Source organism: Toxotes jaculatrix, chromosome 15 (genome assembly GCF_017976425.1).
Source record: "Toxotes jaculatrix isolate fToxJac2 chromosome 15, fToxJac2.pri, whole genome shotgun sequence".
Lineage (NCBI taxonomy): Eukaryota > Metazoa > Chordata > Actinopteri > Toxotidae > Toxotes > Toxotes jaculatrix.
The window spans coordinates 25,881,748-25,907,811 of NC_054408.1; the positions used below are offsets into that span (position 1 = coordinate 25,881,748).

Genomic DNA, 26,064 nt, shown 5'->3' on the forward strand with positions numbered 1-26,064 from the left:
AGGATGTGTCCAGAGTCTGTCTGTGTAATGAGCCACTGTCTTAGTAAATCCAATGCTGAATACAGCCAAACTGTGGCCACAAACTCAATCAAACTTGCAGTAAATCTGTCCCTCAGTCAATGACACCAGCTTTCAGATTTTTAATAAACTGTGAACACTCATACAGACTGTCCACCAGGACCTGTAGTCAGTTTATAGCAACCTCCGATGATTACAAATCAGCGCTGTACACTGATTACAGTACACTGCTGTATTGTGGTTATTTTGTCAATGTTTGTGCTTGAATTTCCTTGTTTTTCAGAGGCCAAATACTGCTACACCCACCACACGATAGATGTGGAGGGAGCCAGTGTGTCAGTGACCAAACGCTGTGTGGTTCTGGAGGACTGCCTTTCCACAGGATGCACTGAAATGAATCATGAAGGAAAAAAGGTGGGAAATGTGGAAAATCTTCCCTGCCTGAGATATATTACTTTTTTTTTTTTTTACCAGGATCACAATCAACTATCAACAATCAACAGGAACAGTGTTTCAGTTTGGAGAAGCACAGAATACACATGGATCTTTATAGATGTCACTGACTGAACACTTTCTCTTCCAACAGTCACTCAAACTTTCACTTTATTCAGTTTCACAATAGAAAGGAAACAATTCAAGATAGAACAAGCTCAACATCATGCTGCTCACTTGCGCTTACATTTGTGAAGGTTCAACAAAATCACATTTTTTTCCAGTCAGCTGATCTGAATAACATTTCTTAATGGACAAGAATTTGAGTTTCAATCTATGGACCACCGGTGTCATGTAAATTATTAGACAGCCATTCATGAACTGATATCTAACTGGACAGTAAAAACAGGAATTAATACAAGATTTTACAGAAGAATGAATGACTCAATGAATAAATATGCTAAATTGTGTATTTTTAAGTACATATAGATATGTATTTCACTTATTGATATTTAAATGGACACTAAAAACTTTTTTAAAAGTAATATATTAATCCACCAATCAACGCTGCAGGTCAAATTTAAAATAGATTTATAATGACAAATATCACATCATTTACACAGCCACACCATTGATGCCAAATCTCTGGCAGCCAACTGACAACTGGAGAAGTGCTTGGCACGAGAAGTACAAATGTAAAGCTGCTGCCATTTAATAAGTTAGATGCTCATTGGATTCTGTTGGTCATTGTTCAGGTTTTTGTTTTAACTCTGTTTCACAACTTGCCTTCACTGACATCTGGCAAAGTTTTGTGAATGAAGAATGAAGAAGCTAGTGCACTAGTGTACTCCAAATGCTGCTTGCCAGCTTTGTGCAATTTGTATTACATTTGTTATTAATATGTGCTATTTGTATGTAAATATACATTTATATATGTACGCAGAGATATGAGACCTTATTGCATCATTGTTGAAATGAAAACCACAAGAGACATTAAATATGGGAGGGCTTCTGCTGAAGCTTCACCTTGTTTTACAAGCACAAGGCCGAAAGTGGATGGAAATGTTTTACAAAGGAAACAAAAAGTAAAATAAAAAACAGCAGGGAAATGTTAATGGGAAACCTGTTTAAAATCTAAATTCACAATTCAATTTGTGAATGCAGTTATTTCTCTTGAAAAAAATTTTTTTATTTGACTTTTATTGATAGTCTGTTTAATACTCTATTTATCTATAGATGAATTCTCTTATTAATTTGTGATTATATATCAATTAATGGAATGATTTTTAACTGCTTTTTGTGGTGCTCCATACACAGCTATGGCTCATTTAGTAAAGATTAATGGTGTGAGGAGTTGTACCAATACCGTTTCATTATTTCAGATATTGCAATGTTAGCATATTAGCACTGTGTTGTGGAACTTAACACAGTTAATGACATGTGTCTTCCTGTCCAGGTGTGCACAGCCTGCTGTGAGGGCAACATCTGTAACTTACCAGTGCCGTGGAATGAAACAGATGCCATCTTTACCACCACCTCAGCCCTGAGCAGCACTGAGGGACTGTCACCAGGCCACACACTGACTTTTTCACTCATCATCATCCTCATCTCAAGTGGTGTTTGAAGAGTGAAGACACAGTCAAGTCCCCTGAGGTCTACATGCAGTATATAAAACACATTCTCAAAAGAATGAGCAGTTACCACAGCATAATGTATAAACTTTAAAACATGACATTATTTAATAATGTTATATCACTGTGTTCACCACAAGCTAAATACGTTTCACATGAGTATAGAGAATTTGGCAGCTTCAACCTACAAAGAATAATTGTTTGGTTCTGATTTAGAATCACTTTTGCTTTATCTTCCCATAATGCATTATACTACTATAGAGTAACAACACAAAGTAAGAAGTAATCACAAGAGTAAAACAGTAGTTAAAAGCAAACTAATCAGCCCATCTGAGAGCAGCTTATTTTGTCTGGCATCTTCCTATACATTCATGTCACTTAACATAACTTTTATGGGCTGGACATAAAAGGCTGGAAGTACTGATGTGGCTGACTGTGCAACGGCACATGCAATATGAAAAGTGCTCAACTAAAAGGCTCATTGTGATGAGAATTATTCTCCAACTCAGCAGTTCCCCTCAACTCTTCAGAACATTTTTTGCATCTTAGCTTGGTTTTGGTTTTGTGGTACATTATCTGTGGTTCTAATTTCAGTCTCCTTAACTCTTCAGCATCATTCCCAGCAGCAGCAGGCAGCTGTTCAAGTAAAACAACATCAGCAGGATGATTGTGTTGCTCTGGGCTGACTGGATGTGTAAGAGTAAGAAAACTCTGCAAGGCAATACGCAATGAAGCCGTGTGTTTTGGATTTCTTCTGCCCCCTACAGGCCAAAAATCATCAATAATGTGAAGCTGGTAACATGGGAGGTGAAAGTCATTGCCTGTGCAAGTAAACAGACCTTGTCTTGTTTAAATATGTAGGAGCTGATGTTGCGTGTGTGAGTCAGTAATCCATATTGCGTGTAACTGAATGCAGATACTTTATATATATACGGTACCAGTCAAAAGTTTGGACACACCTTCTCATTCAGTGGTTTTTCTTTATTTTTATTACTTTCTACATTGTAGATTCATACTGAAGACATCAAAACTATGAAGGAACGCATATGGAATTATGTAGTTAAAAAAAAAGTGTAAAACCAACCAACCAAGAATATGTTTTATATTTTAGATTCTTCGACGTAGCCACCTTTTGCTTTGATGACAGATTTGCATACTCTTGGCATTCTCTCAATTTTCATGAGGTAGTCACCTGGAATGGTTTTCAGTTAACAGCTGTGCCTTGTCAAGAGTTAATTTGTTGAATTTCTTGCCTTCTTAATGTGTTTGAGGCCATCGGTTGTGTTTTGCAGAAGTAGGGTGGGTACACAGTTAACAGCCCCATTACTACTACTGACTACTGTTATAATCCATATTATGGCAAGAACCACTCAGCTAAGTAAAGAGAACAGTAAAGAGACCGTCCATCATTACTTTAAGACATGAAGGTCAGTCAATCCGGAAGATTTCAATAACTTTGAATGTATCCTCAAGTGCAGTCGCAAAAGCCATCAAACGCTATGATGAAACTGGCTCTCATGAGGACCGCCCAAGGAAAGGAAGACCAAGAGTTGCCTCTGCTGCAGAGGATAAGTTCATCAGAGTTACCAGCCTCAGAAACCGCAAATTAACAGCACCTCAGATTAGAGCCCACATAAATGCTTCACAGAGTTCAAGCAGCAGACACATCTCAACATCAACAGTTCAGAGGAGACTGCGTGAATCAGGCCTTCATGGTCGAATTCCTGCAAAGACACCGCTAATGAGGAAGCACAACAAGAAAAAGAGAATTGTTTGGGCCAAGAAACACAAGGAATGGACATTAGACCAGTAGAAATATGTACTTTGGTCTGATGAGTCCAAATTTGAGATTTTTGTTTCTACCCGCTGTGTCTTTGAGAGATGCAGAAAAGGTGAGTGGATGGTTTTTACATGTGTGGTTCCCACCATGAAGCATGGAGGAGGAGGTGTGATAGTGTGGGGGTGCTTTGCTGGTGACACTGTTGATTTATTCCAAACTCAAGGTACACTTAACCAGCATGGCTACCACAGCATTCTGCAGCGACATGCCATCCCATCTGGTTTGTGCTGAGTTGGACCATCACTTGTTTTTCAACAGGACAATGACACACCTCCAGGCTATGTGAGAGCTATTTGACCAAGAAGGAGAGTGATGGAGTGCTGCGTCAGATGACCTGGCCTCCACAATCACCTGACCTAAACCCAACTGAGATGGTTTGGGATTAGTTGGACCGCAGAGTGAAGCACCTCTGGGAACTCCTTCAAGACCACTGAATGAGAAGGTGTGTCCAAACTTTTGACTGGTACTGTATATTTTAGACCAGCTGTTGCTGTGAGAAAAGTGAGTGTGTGAAAGCTGTAGGTGACAGAGTCTGATGTGAGACATGGTTCCTGATGCAGAGTTACAGAGCTCAGATCATCTGTTGGTGGAGTCTATTGTATCATGTGGTGAAAAACACTGTTTGGGAGAAAGTTCATACAAAAAAAGAGTTGAAATTCCAATGTAATTTCAACATTGGAATTTCAACTCTTCTGTCTGTAAGCCCAACAACTGGTGACATCTTAGTAAAAGTTTGAGCAACCAGTCAGACAGCAGCTAGAATAAGGAGGGAACACTCTTAGAAGGCAAAGAGTGTTTACACTAGAAACAGCTGAATAAAAATATCATTTAAAAATTATTTAAATGTCCTAAATATCCAACAGAAAGCCTGAGGGGAGAAATGATCCCTGGAACATGAAATTGTGGCTTCTCACCAACAGGAATATTTATGCTATTCTAATCTATTTATGCTGATCCTTCTGTTTTTTTGCCCTGTCACTTGTTGGTGGGAAATGTGGGGCTCTGACTTAGGGGCCCCCTGACCGTCTGATCCCAGTTCAAATGGCTCTAATTCCGCAGATGTATTTCTGCAAAGCCACAAAGCACCTTTTACTTTGAAAGTCTTTGGCCTTTAAAGTTCAATGTGATAACTTGGAGTAACACGTCCTCCATCGCCTCCATCTCATTACTCTTTTTCGTGCTGCCTTAACCTTTACAATGTCAGGAGCAGCTACGGCTGTGGGTTTTGACTGTGTTAACTTCTTAGTGGTTTAACATTGTCTTCCTTAAAGCCAGACTGTGTAGGTGCTGAAGGAGGATATAAGCTTTCCTGAAAAGCAGAGGCCTTACTTTATCTGTGATGACCCGTAGCTTATGATACCTAATGTTACATCACTGAATCAGTGTTTCTTAAGGAGCTTTCATTTCTACACGTTTGAAGACCAAGGCTGTTAAAGTGAGGCTGGGTGTGACTGAAGGCTGGTGTGATGAATATGTTTTGATGCCTTCCCACAATGCTCTGAGACAACATACAGGAAGTAGTTTAAACAATGCAAGACAGAGCTGCCTCTTTGCTGTGAAGCTAAATCAGTACCAACCTGTCACACGGAGCAGAGGCCATGGAATCAGTGCTGTACACCTTTAACTCACAAAACTACAGCAGAGCTCTTAATGTCTTGCAGCCCCACATCGCTGTATTTGGATCACCTGACATGTTTCTCATCCATCACTCAGCTTTGTGCCAGTGACATTTGCTGTGTGTGCATGTACAGTGTTATTGTGCTGGAGGCTCCGGAGGTTCTTGCTCCGTCTCTTTTTCTTGCTTGTCTTTTTTAAAGAATATTCCAGAGGAAAACATCTCTTCATTCTCATCTAAAAACTTCCTTTTGTTCTGTAAACACTTGTAGATAATTCTGTGAGAACAGTTTAAGAAGTTTCATCTCAGGCTTTTGTTTCAAAGGCAAAATCTGTTTCACAACTTGTCTTCACTGACATCTGGCAAATGTTTGTGCAAAAGATGTGAAACTAGTACTAGTGCGTAAGTCAACTGTTGCATGCCAGGTTTGATTTACATTTGTTATTAACATGTGCCATTTGTATGTAAATATACATTTATATATGTATGCATAGATATGAAACCATAACTTTTCATGTTACAGAGGATTTTTCAACATGAACATCAACAAAGATCTTTCACTACATGAAAGAGTCACCAGCAGTTTCGTGGTGTCATACTTGTGTTTTGCCCATAGTCAGTGATTTTCCACTGATGCTACAGCTTGATCACAGAGCCAATAAAGCTGACAGTTTATTGTGACTAAAGACCTCTGAGTGATTCATCTGAGCACTGTTTACCTTCTCAGTCTGCACAGGCAGCTGTATTTTCAGATAAGGGTTTCCTGGAGGAGGATGTTGCTGACCTCTGTCTTATTCTTTAGAGGGAAATGAAAACAAATGGCAGGCGGCTCTGTATTTCCCCCACCCTCCAGTGTAGATGATAAGAAGAACTGTAAAAACTTTTGACCCTCTGGTCAAACAGCACATTGTATATAACCCAGCCCTCCGCCTGTGACTGAATGAGCTACCCACTTGCCAAGCACAAAAGTTGATCCTCATCATCCCCTCTGCAGCTGCCTCTAGTCCGCCAGGGTCCAGCCTGGACACTGATCTGGCCTTCCTGACCCACTTGTTGACTCTGCTAGCAGCACAGAGCATTGGCTGCCACAGACATCCACAACATCCTCAGCAGCCTCTTGCACAAGTTGAAGGAACAGTCCAGGAACAGTCCTGTTTATTGCAGATTTGGACCCCAAGAGTCCACAACCTCTACTTTCCCATTTAGGATGGTGACAGAAGCCACAGGTTTTCTGCTCCTTCTTAAAGAGATAAAAACACAGTACAATACAACACAGTACAACAAAACACAGTACAACACAACACAGTAAAATGTGCCTTGGTACAATATGATACAATAAAACACAGTACTGTCGTCCACTAATGAGAAGGTCGGTGGTTCGACTCCCAGCTCCTTCAGTCCACGTGTCAAAGTGTCCTTGGGCAAGATACTGAACCCCAGTTTGCCCCTGATGTGCTCATTGGTGTGTGAATATGGGTGTAAATGTAACAATACATTTTTGTATTACAGTAATGTACTGTGTTGTATGACTTGTACTGTAAAAGAACTTTGAGTGGTCAGTAAGAAAAGTGCTATATAAATGCAATCTACTTACTATTAACAACACAGCACAATACACTAGAATGTGTAGGTAAATGTTTCAGTTTACATTGACTGAGTGGGTCTTTGAGAGTCCTTTCCTTTCCAGACTCCTCTGCTTGGAGGTGTATGGGAACATAACCCGGCTACATGTGACTCTTTGGGTCACAGGTTAATATCCTGGCCTCTTTTCTCTCTTCTGTGACCCAGGTGGACAAAATGAAGTGGACTTCGCTGAACAGAGGCATTTGGTTTCACAGTGTGCTGGTGAGACCAGCTGCCTCACTGCTTAGCTAATGTCTTGGACTGGAAGCAGCCTCAATAACAGACCTCACCTTCTCTTTTGCCTTCTCTTCTTTCAGGGACGGCCTGCAGCTTTCTCAGGCTTTCTACCCCCAAAAGTCATTTCTAATCCTTTTTCCAAGAAGGGATTAGCTTCCCTCCATGACCTTAGGACCTTTCATAGTGTTCATGTAACAGTGACCTGCTCGTTGATCCATGAGATGCTTGTACCTTCATGGTTTCTGCAAGCGACTTCAGTGGGAGCTTTGAGGGGAAGATTACTGCAAATAAATACTGTGTGAGATTGATACTTATTGAACTCAATATTAAATTAAGTTTAATCCTTTACTGGTCCCTCAAGCTGGGGAAATTTATTTTCTGCATTTTAACCACACACCCAACGAAACACACACACAAGCATGCACATCCACCAGAGACGATTGGTGCCTTGCTCAGGGGCACCACAGCCATGGTTGCAGAGACATGGGGGGCGTCTCTATTGTGCCCATATGTACCCATATCCATCGTGCATATCCGTTGTGCTTGGTCGTGAAATCGAACCAGCGACCCTCCGATCTCCAGGCGGTCTAAAGTCCAAAGCCGCATTCTTAACTTGCTGCGAAAGCAAAAGTATTTTTATATTTCGTTTACTTAAAAATTTACCTGAAAATCAGATTGAATTTTCTTTTCATTGCACTTCAGACTTGAACGTTGCTTATTTTGTTATTTTCCAAACCAATCAGCCACAATGGATCTTGTTGCCATTTTTCATGGATGTGTACGAGGTGGCTCGTTAGGAATGTAGGCAGATCACATTTCAGTTTTTTATGCTGTTAACCACCAGCACTGTCTGTTAAGTCTGTTAAGATCACCTTGGGAAACAGCAATGAGAACAACTCCAGGCCTGTTTGGATTACTGAACAAATTACAGATATGTTGTCTGAAAACAAGCAACTTGAAAGTAGCATAAAGAAAATCAGCATGTAAAGATGAAGCATACCAAATGAGCATCTCAAAAATCCGGTCCGTTCTCTCACACACTTGCTGGTTTGCATTTGCAGGTATTTAACTGAATTGCTGCTCCCCTCACAGACAGAGCCACAGATATTCAGGCAGGGCTTAATTATAGTAGAAGCCAGGAACACAGGGGAAAGGACCCAATACAGACGCTCACACACAAAAAGGCAGGGCGATGCAGTAGAAGAAAAAAAAAAGGCTGATGGGTGGTGAAACTAGAAACCAGGGAGGTAGAAACAAAACTCAGGAAATCCAAAACTAAGTAGCAAAACCACAGGGAAACACTCTGCAAGAAGAACAGGAAAAAGCACATGGAAACTTGAGGGAACTGAACAGGAAAAAAATATACAACGCAGAGGCAAAACTACTGAGAATACAAGGGATGAGGAATGAGGGTAACACAGAGACTTAAATACACAAGTGAGGCAGAAGTAATTGGGAACACGTGAAACACATCAGGGTGAAGCAGACAAAGGTGGGAAAAAAAGAGAGTAACACCATAACTGACACACAAGGAAGGTAATTTCTTGCCACGCTGTTGTCCTGGTTCAGGACTAAAGGTGATCAGGTTTTTGCAGTCAGGACTCCTCAGTTATAAGCTCCGTGTCCTGACCTGTGATATCTTTTAAATCACTGCTTCTCTAAATTTATCTTTTTCAAAGAAGGTGCAAGGAACCTCCTTATGCCTCTAAAACGCATTGTCCGTTTGCAAGGTCCACTTGAAGAAAGAGGCAAACGTCACACTGACTTCCAGTTTAAATTAAGGTTAATTCGTTACCACTTGTGATCCTCTCGGCCTAGAGGTGGAGGCCACAGGCTCAGGGGGAGGAAGATTTCCCTCTTCCTGCAAAATCAACATGATAGCAATGGAAGCAATACCATCATAAATCAGTTACAGTGTCCACATTCTAACCATGTGCTATGGTGGGAAAACTGCATGAAACTGGCAACCAAGGACTATAGTGAACCCCAAAAGCTCTCTGAGCATACAGACACTGTCTCATCAATATTCTTGCAATATGTTCGGGGGGGGATTTGAGTGGATTTGAGTGTGTTTATTTTCTTTCCTTCTCTAGTACTTATTTAGTATTTATTCTTACTATTCTATTTTTCTATGTTGACCTTCACTCTCCTGGTCCCAGGAAACGCCGTCTCATTTTGTCTGCACTGCAGTTGTATGTACAGCAAAGTGACAATAAAGCCTGATTTGATTTGATTTGATTTTGATCATGGAAATGGTCTATTTAATGATGCAGTTTACACCACAGTGTGTTTGACAGGTTGCACATTCAAATGACTGAACACATCTGATCTTAGAGCTGTGTCTAAAATGTTTAGTGTCAGGATAGTCGGTCACATGCTCTGTGACAGCGTCCAGTTAACATTAGAGACCGGAGCATTCAGAGCATAGACTGTATAAGACATGGACGTAGCACCCGTGACGTCACCCATTGGTTTCGGGGAGTCAGTTTTGTGACCAAACCATGGGCATTTGAGCTGCGCCATCTTGAATTTTAGTGGGAGTGTACTTGCCATATTTGGCGAAGAGGCGGTTACTCTACGGGTCAGCCGGGGTCAGCCGGCCGAGAACCCGGCCACTTAGCTCGGAGCAACCGAGCTAGCCTAAGGCTAATCAGCTAATCAGCTAGGCTAACAAGCTAAGCGGCAGCTACACGCAGCTACATCCATCACACGACAGTCCCCGAGTCCGACCCGACTGAGCTAGTCGAGCTGACCCCGTGTAACCGCGACACACAGCATACAACAGAGATCATAATGTTGCTGCTGTGTTTTAAACATGACTGTTTCAGATAGAGAGGTTTTAGATGGAGCTGCTGCCTCCATCCACTATCCACTTACAGTTACAGCAGCACACAAACAACAGCAGCCGCTTACTGACGGAGCTGCTCTGTCCATGCAATGTTGGACTTTTTAAACAGAAAAATTTGATGAAATAAAGTTGTAGCCTCGCAATAGGCGGACTTGAGAGCACGGAACACACCGCAGCAGCGTTCCTAACATTATCCGCTCTGGTCCCCTATCTGTATCAGCAGCGACCATAAATCGGCAATTAAGTCATAGGCCAGCGGCAAAATATGCCGGTACTAATTAGTGCAAACATCCAGGTAAAATAGTGAGAAATTTACTTACCGAAAAAACTGCAACACAGACTCCTTCGACGGTCGGTTAGTACAGTTTACACTACACCAAGCCATACTGTCACAAAAACCTATCCGAACATTGGCAAACAAACACGGACACTGCAGCCCCTGTCAACCGCTGGAGGTAGCCGGAGGCCTCTGGATGTAGCCGCCTAGCCCAGCCGATGCTTTAGCCACGAGCTAACTGTCAGTGCCTGTCTACAGGCTGTCACTCAACGTAACCACGCCCCAATTTATTAAGCCTAAATAACACTAAAACGGTTGTGGTACAAAAAAATTCACCCCCCTCACAGTGTTCACGGAGGTGGAAACTATCAATAAAAACGCGGAAGTGATCCTCACTGCTGAAACCAAGGGGGGAGTTGTAGGTTTCAGCAGTGAGGATCACTTCCGCGTTCAAAAAGCTGCAGTTCCTCGGCTGCCGCTGGGGGTTGGCTCCAGAAGTGAGCAATTCTCCATTGACCCCGATGTTAAAATACTACTTTACAACTTTACAGCCTAAAAAAACATATTTACAGCCTGGTACATTTTTTGTTTTTGGTCTCTATTGATAGTTTCCACCTCCGTGAACACTGTGAGGGGGGTGAATTTTTTTGTACCACAACCGTTTTAGTGTTATTTAGGCTTAATAAATTGGGGCGTGGTTACGTTGAGTGACAGCCCGTAGACAGGCACTGGCAGTTAGCTCGTGGCTAAAGCATCGGCTGGGCTAGGCGGCTACATCCAGAGGCCTACGGCTACCTCCAGCGGTTGACAGGAGTTGCAGTGTCCGTGTTTGTCTACCAATGTTCGGATAGGTTTTTGTGACAGTATGGCTTGTTGTAGTGTGGACTGTACTAACCGACCGTCGAAGGAGTCTGTGTTGCAGGTTTTTCGGTAAGTAAATTTCTCGATATTTTACTTGGATGTTTGCACTAATTAGTACCGGCATATTTTGCCGCTGGCTTATGACTTAATTGCCGATTTATTGTCGCTGCTGATACAGATAGGGGACCGGAGCGGATAATGTTAGGAACGCTGCTGCGGTGTGTTCCGTGCGGTGAGTCCGTTTATTGCGGCAATACGAGGCTACAATTTTATTTCGTCTCATTTTTCTGTTTAAAAAGTCCGACATTGCATGGACAGAGCAGCTCGGTCAGTCAGCGGCTGCTGTTGTTTGTGTGCTGCTGTAACTGTAAATGGATAGTGGATGGATGCAGCGGCGAAAGCCGGTAAATATTAAATATTAAACATTTTAATATATTATCATCATCATTATTTTTTCTCGTTCACTCATTATATATCATTAATAATAATGCCAACAATAACAACAATAATAATAATAATAATAATGTTTTAACTTTTTATTAATTTCAATTTCATTCATTTTATTAATGAAATAATAATGATTGTTTCACAGTTAAATAACAGGCTAGAAATAAACCCCCCCCCCCACAACTCCACCAAACCCTGCAGCTCCATCTAAAACCTCTCTATCTGAAAGTCATGTTTAAAACACAGCAGCAACATTATGATCTCTGTTGTATGTTCTGTGTCGCGGTCACACGGGGTCGAGCTAGTCGGGTCGGACTCGGGGACTGGATGTAGCTGCGTGTAGCTGCCGCTTAGCTTGTTAGCCTAGCTGATTAGCTGATTAGCTTTAGGCTAGCTCGGTTGGTCCGAGCTAAGTGGCCGGATTCTCGGCCGGCTGACCCCGGCTGACCCGTAGAGTAACCGCCTCTTCGCCAAATATGGAAAGTACACGCCCACTAAAATCCAAGAAGGCGCAGCTCAAATGCCCATGGTTTGGTCACAAAAACGACTCCCCGAAACCAATGGGTGACGTCACGGGTGCTACGTCCATGTCTTATACAGTCTATGGCTGAAACCTACAACTCCCCCCTTGATTCAGAGTAACGCTTCTGTCCTCCACACCAGCGGGGGGCGGTAATGCGCGCTGAAGTGGTTTGCCACCTGCCAGGAAAGAGACGAGCCTCCAGTATAACAGAGCATGCGCGGACTCAAGGTGAGCCCCGGCTGTTGTGCTAACGTTAGCTGTGAGTGAGCTGGGTCTGTGTAAACACCTGTACGACGGATTGGTGGGTCACGAAGGTCTGCGTCTCACCGTCGGTCAGCGTGAACCTCCTGACACCAGGTGGGTCCCTGCTCCTCTGAGTCTGCAGCCATAGCCAACGTTACGGTACATGTGGTTTGGGGGGTTATCAGTTCCCTGTATATCTTACATAACTTTCATGTGTTTTCTTGGTGTCCCTGCTTGCCTGTCCTGTCTGTCTGTTTTTTCTGTCTCTATGTCTAACTTCTTGTCCGTTTCCCTGCCTGACTGTCTGTAAATCTCTCTCCCTATCTGTCTGTCTCCAGGTTGAGGCTGTGTCAGAGCAGATGTGCTTGGAAACGGTTTCATCGTCCACTTTTACAGAAACATAACTGGACCCTGCAGGCAAACAGAGACACACCAGGATGGCCTGTGTAAGTCACGTGTGTGTGCGCAGATATGTGAGGGACATAACTGTGTGTGTCTGGGTGAGGATGACAAGAGTGCATGAGATGACCAACGGTATGTCCACTCAGAGTCCACTTATCAGGTCCAGCTGTGCTGTCTGATGCAGTCCAATCCAAAAGCTCAGCCATAAAGTGTTTGTTAATTATCCATGTCAAATCAAGAGATTTTACAACATTTTCCTGACTGACCATCTTGTATTTGCTTCATACATATATACATATACATCTTACATATCATACATATACATCATTCATATTCATATTCATTCATACTTGTCATACATGTGCAATATGCACTTGAAATATAGGTGTGAAATAATAATTATTTTTTAATGCCTCATAAATTAGAAATTTTGATTTCTTCCCGACTTGCACCAAGTTGCTAAGAGAAAAACTTTAAAATATTTTTTAAAAATCTGATCTGAATTTTCATGCATCACCTACTTTTCCTGGCTTTCCTCCCCTTCAAAGGGCTGCGGACAGTGTGGCCTGATGAGAGCATGGGGCCTTTTGGGCCCCAGGACCAGCGCTTTCAGCTGCCTATTGTGTTCTGTCACTAAGCTCACAGACAGCGATGTGTTCTACTAGACTGCATTATATTCAGAGGTGTTCCTAAGAGATCACCTTGTGTAGAATTTATGGCACAGCTGTTGTAATTAACTGCGTTCTATTGTCCAGGTGTACCTAATAAAGTGGCCACTTGAATTAGGAACACCTGTCCACCTGCTTATTCGTGCAGTTATCCAATTGCGGCAGTGGTTTTCACATACAGCAGCCTCTGAGTTAAACTCAGAATGGAGCCAGAAAACAAAAAGCATCTAGTGAAGCAGCAGCTCTGAGGACGGAAAGACCATCCTCAGGCTCAGAGCCTACCCTACCCTAACTCAGATAACCACTATGTACAACCGTGCTGAGCAGAGAAGCTTCACAGAATGAACAATACATCGAATCAACAGTCCAGGCTGTGATGGTGATCGTGTGATGGTGTGGGGAATGTTTTCTTGGTTCACTCTGGGCCTTAATACCAATCAGTCATGGTCTGAATGTCACAGCCTGAGTATTGTTGCTGACCATGTTCATCCCTTCATGGCCACAGTTCACCATCTTCTAATGGCTACTTTCAGCAGGCTCATGCTCCATGTCACAAAGCTAAAGTCTTCTCAAACTGGTTTCATGAACATGACAGTGAGTTCAGTGAACTTCAGTGAACCTCCCCCAGTCTCCATACCTGGATCCAGTAGAACACCTTTGGGATGTGGTAGAACAGGATGAATCATGTGATGAATCATGTTGACGTGGAGCAGAAGCTCAGAGGACGGTTTCCAACATCTGCTGAGTCCATGAGAGCAAAGGGAGGAATGACCCAGTGTCAGTGTGGTGTTCCTAATAAAGTGGCCACTGAATGTGTGTGTGGATGGTGAAAGAGTGTGTTCATTTACCATTAAATGTATAGATTAGTTGGCACGTTCATTTTCACTTTAATTAATTTGTGCATGTTGGCACAACTTGGTTTTCACTATTTAGACTTTTGAGCACAAGGCTGTTTTATGGTCTGAGTTTTTCTTCCATTGTGAATGCTCTACACACACTCTTGGTAAACACTATGTAACTGGAAATTATGTGGGTGAGAGAAAGGGTACCATTGACGTTTTTGTGTGTGTTTTGTTTGTGTATAGGTGCTGTCCCGCAAAGCCAGGCTGGTCTCTTACCTCCCAGGACTTCATGTGTTGGTGCGTCGCGTAGCTGGAGCCAGAGCCTTCTCTGCTGCTGGATCCTCGGGCTCAGATGAGCCACACACAGCCATCACTCATTCTGACATGGGTATGGCACACCTGTTTTTTTTGGACATTTTTACATTAGGGTAATTCTATGTCAAATCAAGAGATTTTACAACATTTTCCTGACTGACCATCTTGTATTTGCTTCATACATATATACATATACATCTTACATATCACACATATACATCATTCAAATTCATTCAGGGTAGACTTGTCATACATGTGCAATATGCACTTGAAATATAGGTGTGAAATAATAATTATTTTTTAATGCCTCATAAATTAGAAATTTTGATTTCTTCCCGACTTGCACCAGGTTGCTAAGAGATAAACTTTACCATATTTTTTAAAAATCTGATCTGAATTTTCACGCATCACCTACTTTTCCTGACTTTCCTCCCCTTTAAAGGACAGCGGACAGTGTGGCCTGATGAGAGCATGGGGCCTTTCGGGCCCCAGGACCAGCGCTTTCAGCTGCCTGGTAATGTGGGTTTTGACTGTCACCTAGAAGGACTAGCGGAGCAGAAGAAGAACCTGACATACAAGATGATCCCTGATGTGTTGTCGACACCATCCAGTAGTGAGAGACACGAGTTCGTACTGGCCCAGTTCATTGGCGATTTCTTCGTAAGTGTAATGCCGTTAACATGTGTGCTTTTTCTGACAACAGGAAAAGTCTTTCAGATTAAAGAGAAAACCCACTTCTGTGCTTCATACCACGGCCTGAAATAATACTCATTTGTGACTGTTAGCACTTCTGTTAATAATTGGACTAAAACACCACAAACATCATTCCAGTCCACAGTTTAAGCACTGATCTAAAATCAATACTCTTCACACCATGTTAGCAGTTACATGGAAGTCCCTGGTGAAACAAATTTAACCAGGGAAGAAGTAAGTCAGCAGTTCTTACATAAGCCTGCAAGTCCTACTTCCATAATGAGGCTGACATTACATTGTTGAACAGAGCTTTTCAGACAAACACAAACACTGTGACTGCTCCTGCAGATGGGTTTTTGTTGTATGCAGTGGTTCTCTAATGTTTTCTGGCACGGCACCCTTCAGAGCAGACATGAATTCTTCAGATGAAAGAACACATAAGACCAGCGGAGCATAATAGTATAAATGCAATAATAATAATAAAAATGCAGTTATACCACAACACAGTTAATTAGTTACACTACATGGTCATATTACATGACCATGTAATAGCACAGCATCTACATGGTCTAACATGTAGCACAGCATCTAACAGGGATTAGTACACAGCCAAACTATGGTTACCACTCGCCTGCGGGAATGTGTTACCTTATATCATTTTACGTGTATTATATGACTTTCATCTGATCCTCTGACTAACAGGTGAACATTCAAGTTGTAACATGTAGTTAATGGCCAAACACGTCATCTCAAGTCTCAAGTCTTCACTAGATTGTAGGCCACCACCAGTAATGGAAGTGAATCTTTACGTACAGCTAAAACGCTGTATGTAAAAAGCCATGTGTTAATGTGATTTGTAGTGTAGTGTGACAGATGTCTTTCTCTGTGTGTGTGTGTGTGTGTGTGTGTGTGTGTGTGTGTGTGTGTGCGTGCGTGCGTGTGTGTGTGTGTATTAGGAGAAAAAAGACCCAGCCTCGTCTCAGAGTGTCGGTCAAGCTGAACATTACTTTGACAACTCCAGTGTGGAGTGTGCCATTCAGTCCTGCCCTGAGCTACTACAGAAAGGTACAGCACTGACACTGCACTCTTCACACCACCATCATACACAACATACAGTTGTTTTCTATTTATTTAAACTAGTTATTATGAACCAGGCAAAAACTGTTTTTACAGTTAAAGTTTTAGTCAAATTGCCAATGTCTCTGTCTGATAATTCAAAGGTTTGCAATTTTTTTGTGTCCGCTTGAGCAGCAGCAGCTGGGTGTAGCTCTGCTCTTGTCTGATGTGTGTGTGTCTCCTGATAATGTGACGAACAGATTTCCAGTCCATGTTTCCTGAGGCTCCATCCTCTGGCATGATGGTGGTCACAGTTACCCAAAAGACCCGGAACGACATGACGTCATGGTGTGCTGAGGTCGAACAGGAGAGAGAGCAGATGCTTGGCAAGGTGAGCAGCTGCCTTTAGTTTGTTTGTCTTATTTGTTCAGATGCTGCTGCAGAACAATGGGTTCCCCTATCCAACTGTTCATACTGTCTTGTTTTAAGGTTAAAGTTTAAGTTTAGTTCTTTGTTTTTTGTGAAAGACATGGTGCCACTTAAAATGGTGGGGAAAACACGTTTCAAATGCTAAAGAGAGTGGCTGACTCTGGGTATAAACTCCCTGTACTGGACCGGCGCTGCCCCAGCTTTATACAGACTGCAGGGAAAACGCATAAACGCATAAACGCATTTAGCCACCACTACTGACTTCTAATCTAGCTGCACATGAGCCTGACATGAGCCTAAAAAAAGCACTATCTTGGCTGTGGAGAAAAAGCTCACCAGTGGAGCTTCCTTGTAAACGATGTGTACAGTTTACATTCAACACCTTTAGGTGTGTCCTTCAGCTCCAGTAAACATGATGAAGTTGAGTATTAAATGTATATTTGGATAATTATTGATATTGATCAGTATAAAAAAACATATTGGCCATATAGCTCAGCTCTGCTGTTGGGAAGTCGAATAACTGAGTAACTGTAACTGCAGTTAATCCAGCTAAGACACACAGGAACGCCTTGCAAGAATGTGAACCAGGCTCAGCCTTGTGACATCATCCAGCGAGGTGCTACATCAGCCAATCACAGGCATCCAAACACACAGATTAATTATTTTGGAACGCTTTCACGGTCTTTGGGATAAAAGATGAAATAGTGCTGTGATAATTTAACATTGTAAAATCCTGTCTGTCACCTTCAAAGATGGACACTTGCGATGAAAATGAAGAGTCCGTATTGCCATCTTCTTCGGGACGTAAAAAAAAAAAAAAACAAGGCTGAAATGTATTCACGTAATGCAACTAAAAAAAATGTGTTATAGTGGTCAGGGTCCCTCCTTTGCTGGGAAACAAAGGTTTGTCAGGCAAGTTAACCAAGATAAACCCAGTGATGTATTCCACAATGGAGATAGTAAAACAGGATGCCACTCACAAAACAAGAGGTGATACAGATACTTGGTTCTGAATGAGAGTGGAAAAATACCAGTCTGCAGTGTGTCATTTTTACATTTTTACTGTGCAGTTTGTTGATGGAGCCAAAGAGATCTGCTATGCTCTGCAGAGAGAAGGATTCTGGGCTGACTTTATCGACCCGTCCTCAGGTTTGGCGGTAAGATACCACTGTCACCACCCCTCATGTTTATGAGGGAGAAACACCTATATTCACAACCTGTTGAACAGATCATATTTGTTTTATTTGTTTTAGACTGACAGTATCCTCTATCTCAACTCTGCAACAAAGGGCATGTTGATGAAGGGTCTAAAGGTCCCCTACATCCAGTTTGGTATTAGAGGTGCCATGAATGCCTACAGAGTCCTAGAACAGATGTATATTTGCTCTTGGGGACAGTTTTTTTTACTGCTCTGTAGTGTTAAGCCACATTAGTCTAATATTGGTAAGCCATTTACACGTGTGAACTCTGGACAATGTCTGGACCTGATTTTCCAGACATTGTCCCGAGTTTCCCTTTTTATACATGCGGCACTCAACTGGACAGTGTGTCTGTGTGAGAAGTGTTCACACCTTGAAATGTTCTGTTAGGTTGCGGGTGGCGCCTGGGTAGAGCATTCAAAGAGGCGGGATAGAAATGTCATCAACACCCCCACTCACTTGCCGTGATTTTTCCGGACACTTACCAGCTCTGTTCACACACAGGCTCGATCAGACATTACACAGACTTTGTACTGTCTGTTTAATGTCCAGCTCAACTGATTCAGACATTAGCTTTCACACATACTGCTTCTCCAGGCAGTGTCTAATAATAAGGTTCAGGGTTGCGATGCACCCCAAGGCTAACACAGAGATTAGAGCTACATTTCCATGGTCATAGCCAGCGGGAAGCTGACCAGCAGCTGTGTATAAGGAAAAAGAGGAAAACATGGCTTATAATTGTGGTTTGTTGACAAACGTCTTGGAGCAGTAACAAGACAAGAAAGAGTTTTTAGAGAGCACAGTAAGCTGTTGGAAACTAACAGAAGCGAAGAAGTTGTCAGTTGTTTTCATGTAGAAACTGTCCTGAACCTGACTTGCGAGTTAGCATAAACACAGAGCCCTGCCACATTAAGATGCCACAGCAGCTTAGCCCTGCTACAGATCTGTACTGTGCAGAGACCTCATGATGAGGAATTATATTAAAATGTCCATTTAACTTTGATTGCAATCAGAGCTGGACTTAATGGGATAGGAACAGAGTCAGTGCTGAGAATAGGTTCAGTTTTGGTACGAGTGTTTAAATGATGCTGAAGAAAAGCCAGTGCACTCCATTTCTGTGGTCAGCTTTTATCTGATTAGATCATGGCAAACAAATTTCAGATCATTTTAGCTTGAAGTGCAATAGCACATGGCAAAACCTGCAGCATGCAGCAGCCAAGGAAGATGCTGCTTCAGATCATGTGTAAACCAAAACTGAAGGCCTTCTTGTGGAACCGCTGCCGATGACCTGGATTCAGAAATGTCCTGAACAGAATTGTTTAACTGTAGCACTGCAGTTTTTCAGGAGCTGGATGTGGTCAGATAACTATATGATAAATGTGTGTGTGCTCCTCTCCAGTTCTTTGGCTCATACACCAATGACACACTGTTTGAGACGGATGACAGGTACCGTCACCTGGGCTTCCAGATTGAGGACCTGGGATGCTGCAGAGTTATCCGACACACTCTGTGGGGGACGCATATTTTTGTGGGGACAATATTCACCAACGCACCACCCAGCAGCTTTATCATGAAGAAGCTGCAGGGCAGCTGAATACAAGCTCAGGGACACTGGGCTGCCATGGTTTGGTGTCTCATCAGTGTTTTTACCTTTGCAGCTTGTATGTATAATTATTAGCTGATTGATTTATATTTATAGATTGAGATCTCACAGGGCGAAATGCTGCTGTCATCACAATAAAGTATTTCTTGACTAAACTGAAAGTACTTCTGTAACTTTTACCTTTTAGATTCAAGTCCCTCTGAGCATCACTCACACTGTTTGTTACTACTTATCTGACTGTGTTGTCTGAACTATCATCTGATTTTTTTTCATGTCCTGAAAGTTTAATGCTATTATCAACAGGGGAAGGCTGAACATATAATCTATGTACACCATGCCAACTTGCCGCCCGGTTAGCTCAGTTGGTAGAGCATGAGACTCAATATCTCACGGTTGTGGGTTTGAACCCCACTCCGGGCGGCACCACCTCCCATGGGCTCACCACCCGTGGGAGGTGCCATAGGACTTCAGTGCATTGTGGACAGGGCGGCAGTCGCCGCTCCCATGGGCTCACCACCCGTGGGAGGTGCATTGTGGACTGGGCGGCAGTCGCCCCTCCCATGGGCTCACCACCCATGGGAGGTGCATTGTGGACTGGGCGGCATTCGCCCCCTGGGCCTGGACCCAGCTAAGCGGCAGATGATGACATGACATGCCAACTTAAAACTGACATTGTTAGAAATATCAAGAAACAAGACTAAAGCAGAAGTGGAGTGTTGGAAGTTTAGATAGCAGGTGGATGGCCAGCAATAACCTTCAGCTGCCGTGCCTTTAGAATCTAGAGAGGCATTTAAATCAAACTAGTAAAGGAAGTCTCAAACCAGCCTCAAGCTTATTTTTGGTTTGCAGTTGGTGTGCCGTTAGCTGCCACTGAATCAAATAACATGTTTGCAGTGTCATTGTTCTGTAAGAATCAGGTTCCCAGTAAAACACCGACTGGCTCCTGCTGATACTTACTTGATGTGGGTATACTGAAGGAAAACAAGACTATGGAGAACAAGTAATTTTTTTAGAAGAAAGGAGAAATAAATACTTCTTGAAGTGTTTTTATAAATACTGATCACAGGATCCAAGTACAGGAAACTAAACTGATATTCTGCTGAAACTTAAGTAATTATGGTCAAACACAGTTATGATGTTATCAAACTTGCGGGAGTACAGTAAATAAGGAAAGGGGCTTACAGAGAAACACAAAACATATGAGCGACATTCCCAAAGTGATGACGGTCACCATTCTGGGGTGTAGTGATATAGTTTTTGAAGTAGAGAGCTTGAAGAAAAGGTTTAAGACTACAGAAAGTACAGCATTTGTACATAATACAATAGGGAGACATCCTTAATGATGCAGAACCAGCAGCACCATTCTGTGGTCAAGGGGAGCCCTCTGCTGGATCGGTGAGGTAACTACAGTAAAAACACACCCTCAAGAAGGACAGAGCCAGTGCTCTTTTCAGTATGTGGAAGTTCAGTAGAAGTGGCCCACCGGTGTGTCCAACAGTTATTAGGGGTTGAAGCCTGAGGGGCTAGGGGCCACACGTGCAAAGGATCACTTTATATTTTTCAAAAGATTCAAATCTGATTAGCACCTATATCTGCACAGATCTCTATTCAAATGCTGCCATGTTCTCTAGATGGTAGAATTCAGTTTTGTCTGAATTCAGACCATCTTCTTTCACCTGCGCAATATTGTTAATATTAGGAACATTCTGTCGCAGAGTGATGCTGAAAAACTAATCCATGCATTTGTTACTTCTAGGCTGAACTACTGTAAAGTGAGAGTACTGACTGGAATTAGCAGGAGAGATCATATTACTCCTCTATTAGCTTCTCTTCATTGGCTCCCTGTAAAATCGCCAGGCTCCTTCATATATCCCTCATATTTCAAAGAGCTGATAGTACCATATTATCCCAACAGATTGCTTCATTCTCAAATTGCAGGTAGGGGCGGTTCTACATTGAATTACTCCCTGGGTGAGACCCCCTCCGAGCGCCCTAACCCTAACACCCCCCGACCCTTTCCCTAACCCACAAACAGCCATGTTTCACTATAACAATATTTATATTGTAACAATCTCCAACTCCAACATTGCCAAAACAATTTAGAAATTAAAGTTATCAGAAATTAAATAAATATACTCTATATACATAAAAGTGGCAAAAATATACACAATCACACATAACAGCAGAGAATAGCGATATAAAATAAAAACAATATATTTTATTATTTTAGAATAATAAAAAAATAATAATAACTAATAAAATATAGAATAAATATTCTGAATACCACAGTTCCTTCATCACACAAATGAAAACACGCTAAAAGAAATCTAATTATAACACTATTGCACTAAGAACAGCAAACAAAAACTAAAACCTGACCTTCCTGGCCTTCATCATACGTAATCTACTCCCCTATTGAGTGATTGGTACTGATGACAGCAAGGCCAGCGAGCCGTTCCTGAGACATGGTTGACCTCAGGTCCGACTTGATCAACTTCACCTTTGAAAAGCTCCTCTATACAGTGGATTCCCCCGCCGCCTTTTCCGTTCCATTTGGGAGAGACCCAGAGGTGAACTGTCCCCCGCGCCCCCCTCCTCTTTCCCCTTCTCACTCAGCTTCTGAGCACAGCACCTTCTCAGCAAGCAGGGGCGCCTGAAGCTGCAGGGGGCGCCAATGTGCTCATTCCCCACACAGTAATATGATAGATCAGCGGTTTTCAAAGTGTGAGGCGCGCCTCCCCTGGGGGGCGCCAGAGGGATTTAGGGGAGGCACGGTGAGAGAAAAAATAAACCTGAAAAGACAGAAAAAGAGTGTAAACATCGAGGGGCAAAATGGGGTCTGGGGCGAGCAGAAAACGGAGGAAGTATGACCCTGATTATTTAAAGTTTGGCTTTTCGTGTATTGGTCCTGACGATGCTCCGCTGCCACAGTGTGTTATCTGCAAAGAGGTGCTAGCTAACGACAGTATGCGATCATGTAAACTCCGGCGTCATATTGAAACCAAGCACCAAAGTTTAACGACCAAGCTGCAGGAGTTTTTTGATCGGAAACTTAATGAATTGCGGTCACAGAAGAAAGTCATCGAGGTATTTGGCACTGTGACTACGGAGGCAACCGAAGCGTCGTACCGCGTAGCGTTACGCATTGCGAAGGCGGGGAAAGCCCACAACATTGGTGAGACATTGCTCTTCCCTGCTGCTAAAGATATGTTCGGCACTAATGGGCGAAGCTACTACAGGTGTTAAAATGTGTTTAAAAAATGTGTTAAAAACATACAGGTGTTAAAATGTGTTTAAAAAATGTGTTGAAAACGTACAGATGTTAAAAGGGGGGGGGGTGGCATGCTTTTGAGTTCTCTCAGGGGAGGCTCACTATCCCACACTTTGAAAACCCCTGTGATAGATAATAGAAAACCGCTTAGCGGCGCAGATGATTTTTTTTTTCACGTGGTTGTGCTGCCCCTTGTTTTATACAGCCTATGGCCTCCCCCCTTGTGATGCCGCCCCGGGCGACTGCCCGGTTCGCCCGTGCCAAACACGGCCACTGATTGCAGGTTTGCTTATGGTTCCCAGAATCTCTAAAAGTAGAATAGGAGGCCGAGCCTTTAGCTATCAGGCCCCTCTCCTGTGGAACCAACTGCCAGTTTGGGTTCAAGAAGCAGACACCCTCTCTAATTTTTTTGTTTGACAAAGCTTATAATTAGTTGTAGTTACAGTTTTAGTTAAACCTATAGTTAGTCACAATTATTTCTATAGACACTCTTATAGTTAAGGATAAAGCCCATAGTAGAGCTGGCTCAGGCAACTGAACCATCCCTTAGTTATGCTCCTATAGGCATAGGCTGCTGGGGGACTTCCCATGATCTTCTGCACACCTCTTCTCTCTTCCTCTCCTCAGACCCACTCTCATTTTTATTAACCTTTATTACATGTCATTAACTCTGTGTCCTCTCTCTCCCATAGTCCTGTGTTTGTTTCTCTCTGGTCTCTCTTTCTCTGTACCTTTCTGCAGGTATCTCTGGCTCCGAAGCTGCATGTTCTCTGTCTGTGGTCCTGGCTCTACTGACCCGCCGCTGTTTATTGTCTACAATTATCCATTTCTAACACATTACTATGCTTAATGTTCCACTCTGCTACAGATAATTTTGGATTAATTTTCTATGCCAACTTTCATGTAAATAATTACCAATCATGACAGCTTTTTGCTTCTGTGCTCTGTTTCCTATCATAACTGTAATCTGCTGAGCACACAGTATCCACTAACTGTTCTGGAATCTGAATGCTGGCCCTCTAACATTGTCCACTTCCAACCCTGTTTGTATCATGTTTTATATGCTGCATGTCCTTCTCCTCCTCTCCTCTATTCCCAGCTGTCCTGTCTTCCTCCTTTTCCTCCTTTCACCCAGCCATTGGCAGGAGGGTCCTCCATATGAGCCAGGTTCTGCTAAAGGTTTCTTCCTGTTTTTTCTTGCCACTGTCGCCTTAAGTGCTTGCTCTGGGGTCAGACTCTGGGTCTCTGTAAAGCACTTTGAGACTATTTTGATTGTGGAAGGCGCTATATAAATAAAATTGAATTGAATTGAAACAGCTGCCAGCCTGCTTCTCACTGCTGGAACAGTGGATTTCATACACTGTACTGTACATTCATGAGAATTGCACTCAGTGCTCACTTTAGTAGGTACACTTGGACAGTCAAACGCAGTTCATTACAACAGTTCTGCCATAAAGTCTACACATGAGGTGGTCAGAATATTAAGAACACCTCTGAACATAATGCAGTCCAGTGCAACACATTGCTGTCTGAAAGCTCGGTGACTGAACACAGAAGTGAACTGACAACAGCCACTGAACATTACAGACACCGCACCAGTTGACTTTATGGCAGAGCTGTTGGATTGGACTGTATCAAACAGCACAGCTGCACCTGATACGTGGACATCATATCATTACCAGATAAAAGTTAAGTTTCAGTTTCTCCTCTATTTCTGTGCACACTGTTAGTCACAGGCTGTCATTGCTTCTCAGGCCACCTGTGGCTCCCATACGGACACTGACATCTACGCCTCCTCTGTACTGGATTATATCAACACCACCATTGACAGCATCACAACACAGAAACAGATCACCACATACCCTAATCAGAAGCCATGGATGAACAAGGAGGTGCGGCTCCTGCTGAAGGCCCGGGACACCGCCTTCAGGTGATGCACAAGCCTACAGTGAATCCAGGGCTAACCTGAAGAGGGCCATCAAATTGGCCAAGCACTGCTACAAGCTAAAGGTGGAGGAACACTTGTGGCAGGGCATCCAGGCCATCAGTGACTACAAGCCCAGCAACGTCACACCGGCAGCTAAAGATGTCTCCTTCCTCAATGAGCTAAATGACTTTATGCTCACTTTGACAAAGACAACAAGGAGATGGCCACCAAGACAACACCCTCAGCAGACCATCAGCCCCTCATGTTCACCTACACAGACGTCTACAATGCACTGAGCCGGATCAACGCACGCAAGGCTGCTCGGACCGCATTCCTGGACGCGTGCTCAGGGCATGCGCGGAGCAGCTCGCAGGGGTCTTCATGGACATCTTCAACCTGTCCCTCACCCAAGCGGCTGTGCCAACATGCTTCAAGTCCACCTCCATCGTGCCAGTGCCAAAACACTCCTCCCCAGCGAGCCTGAACGACTACTGCCCTGTAGCACTCACACCTATAGTTATGAAGTGCTTTGAGCGACTGGTCCTGGCTCACCTCAAAAACTGCCTCCCACCAACACTGGACCCTCCACAATTTGCCTATCGCTGCAATAGGAGCACAGAAGATGCAGTATGCACAACTCTGCACTCTGTACTCACACACCTGGACAACAACAACACCTATGCCCGAATGCTGTTTGTCGACTTCAGCTCGGCATTCAACACCATCATCCCCTCCAAGTTGACCACTAAACTTGGAGAGCTGGGCATCGACACCTCCCTCTGTAACTGGATTACAGACTTTCTGACCAACAGACCTCAGCATGTCAGGCCAGGCCACATGTGCTCCAACACCACCACACTCAACACTGGCGTACCACAGGGCTGTGTGCTGAGCCCATTCCTCTACTCCCTCTTCACCCATGACTGCAGACCTGTAAATGGATCCAACACCACTATCAAGTTTGCAGATGACACCACGGTGATTGGTCTCATCAGCAACAACGAGGAGACTGCCTACAGGGAGGAGGTACAGCACCTGGCCACGTGGTGCGGCAACAATAACTT

At 43.2% G+C, this 26,064-nt stretch overlaps 2 protein-coding genes and 1 non-coding gene across 4 annotated transcripts in view; all 3 read left to right on the forward strand.

Moving 5' to 3' along the window:
- LOC121194536 (ly6/PLAUR domain-containing protein 6-like) overlaps positions 1-2,731 on the forward strand; it is a 32,961-nt gene extending 30,230 nt beyond the window's left edge. The window contains exons 4-5 of the mRNA XM_041057466.1: positions 302-432; positions 1,907-2,731. Of these exons, the coding sequence (XP_040913400.1) occupies positions 302-432; positions 1,907-2,074 (299 nt within the window). The 3' untranslated portion in view covers positions 2,075-2,731. The remainder of the gene's footprint in view (positions 1-301; positions 433-1,906) is intronic.
- A 9,836-nt stretch (positions 2,732-12,567) lies between these two features.
- On the forward strand, positions 12,568-19,957 carry mmadhcb (metabolism of cobalamin associated Db). Of its 2 annotated transcripts, none has more exons than XM_041056344.1 (8): positions 12,568-12,709; positions 12,934-13,041; positions 14,751-14,895; positions 15,265-15,482; positions 16,472-16,580; positions 16,832-16,962; positions 18,071-18,157; positions 19,599-19,957. In XM_041056344.1, the coding sequence occupies exons 2-8, from the start codon at positions 13,033-13,035 to the stop codon at positions 19,791-19,793; spliced, it is 894 nt and encodes a 297-aa protein (XP_040912278.1). In that variant the 5' UTR covers positions 12,568-12,709; positions 12,934-13,032; the 3' UTR covers positions 19,794-19,957. The 2 variants fall into 2 exon arrangements, with proteins under 2 accessions (XP_040912278.1, XP_040912279.1); XM_041056345.1 differs by having other exon boundaries at positions 12,581-12,754.
- Positions 19,958-20,149: 192 nt separating this feature from the next.
- Positions 20,150-20,222, forward strand: trnal-caa. Its single transcript has one exon. It is a non-coding gene; the product is annotated as a tRNA-Leu (tRNA).
- Positions 20,223-26,064: the final 5,842 nt, after the last annotated feature.

Coding starts and splice junctions, on each gene's coding strand:
- mmadhcb (XM_041056344.1), top strand. Junction 16,963..18,070: donor GAGAGCAGATGCTTGGCAAG/GTGAGCAGCTGC, acceptor TTTACTGTGCAG/TTTGTTGATGGAGCCAAAGA. Junction 18,158..19,598: donor ACCCGTCCTCAGGTTTGGCG/GTAAGATACCAC, acceptor GCTCCTCTCCAG/TTCTTTGGCTCATACACCAA.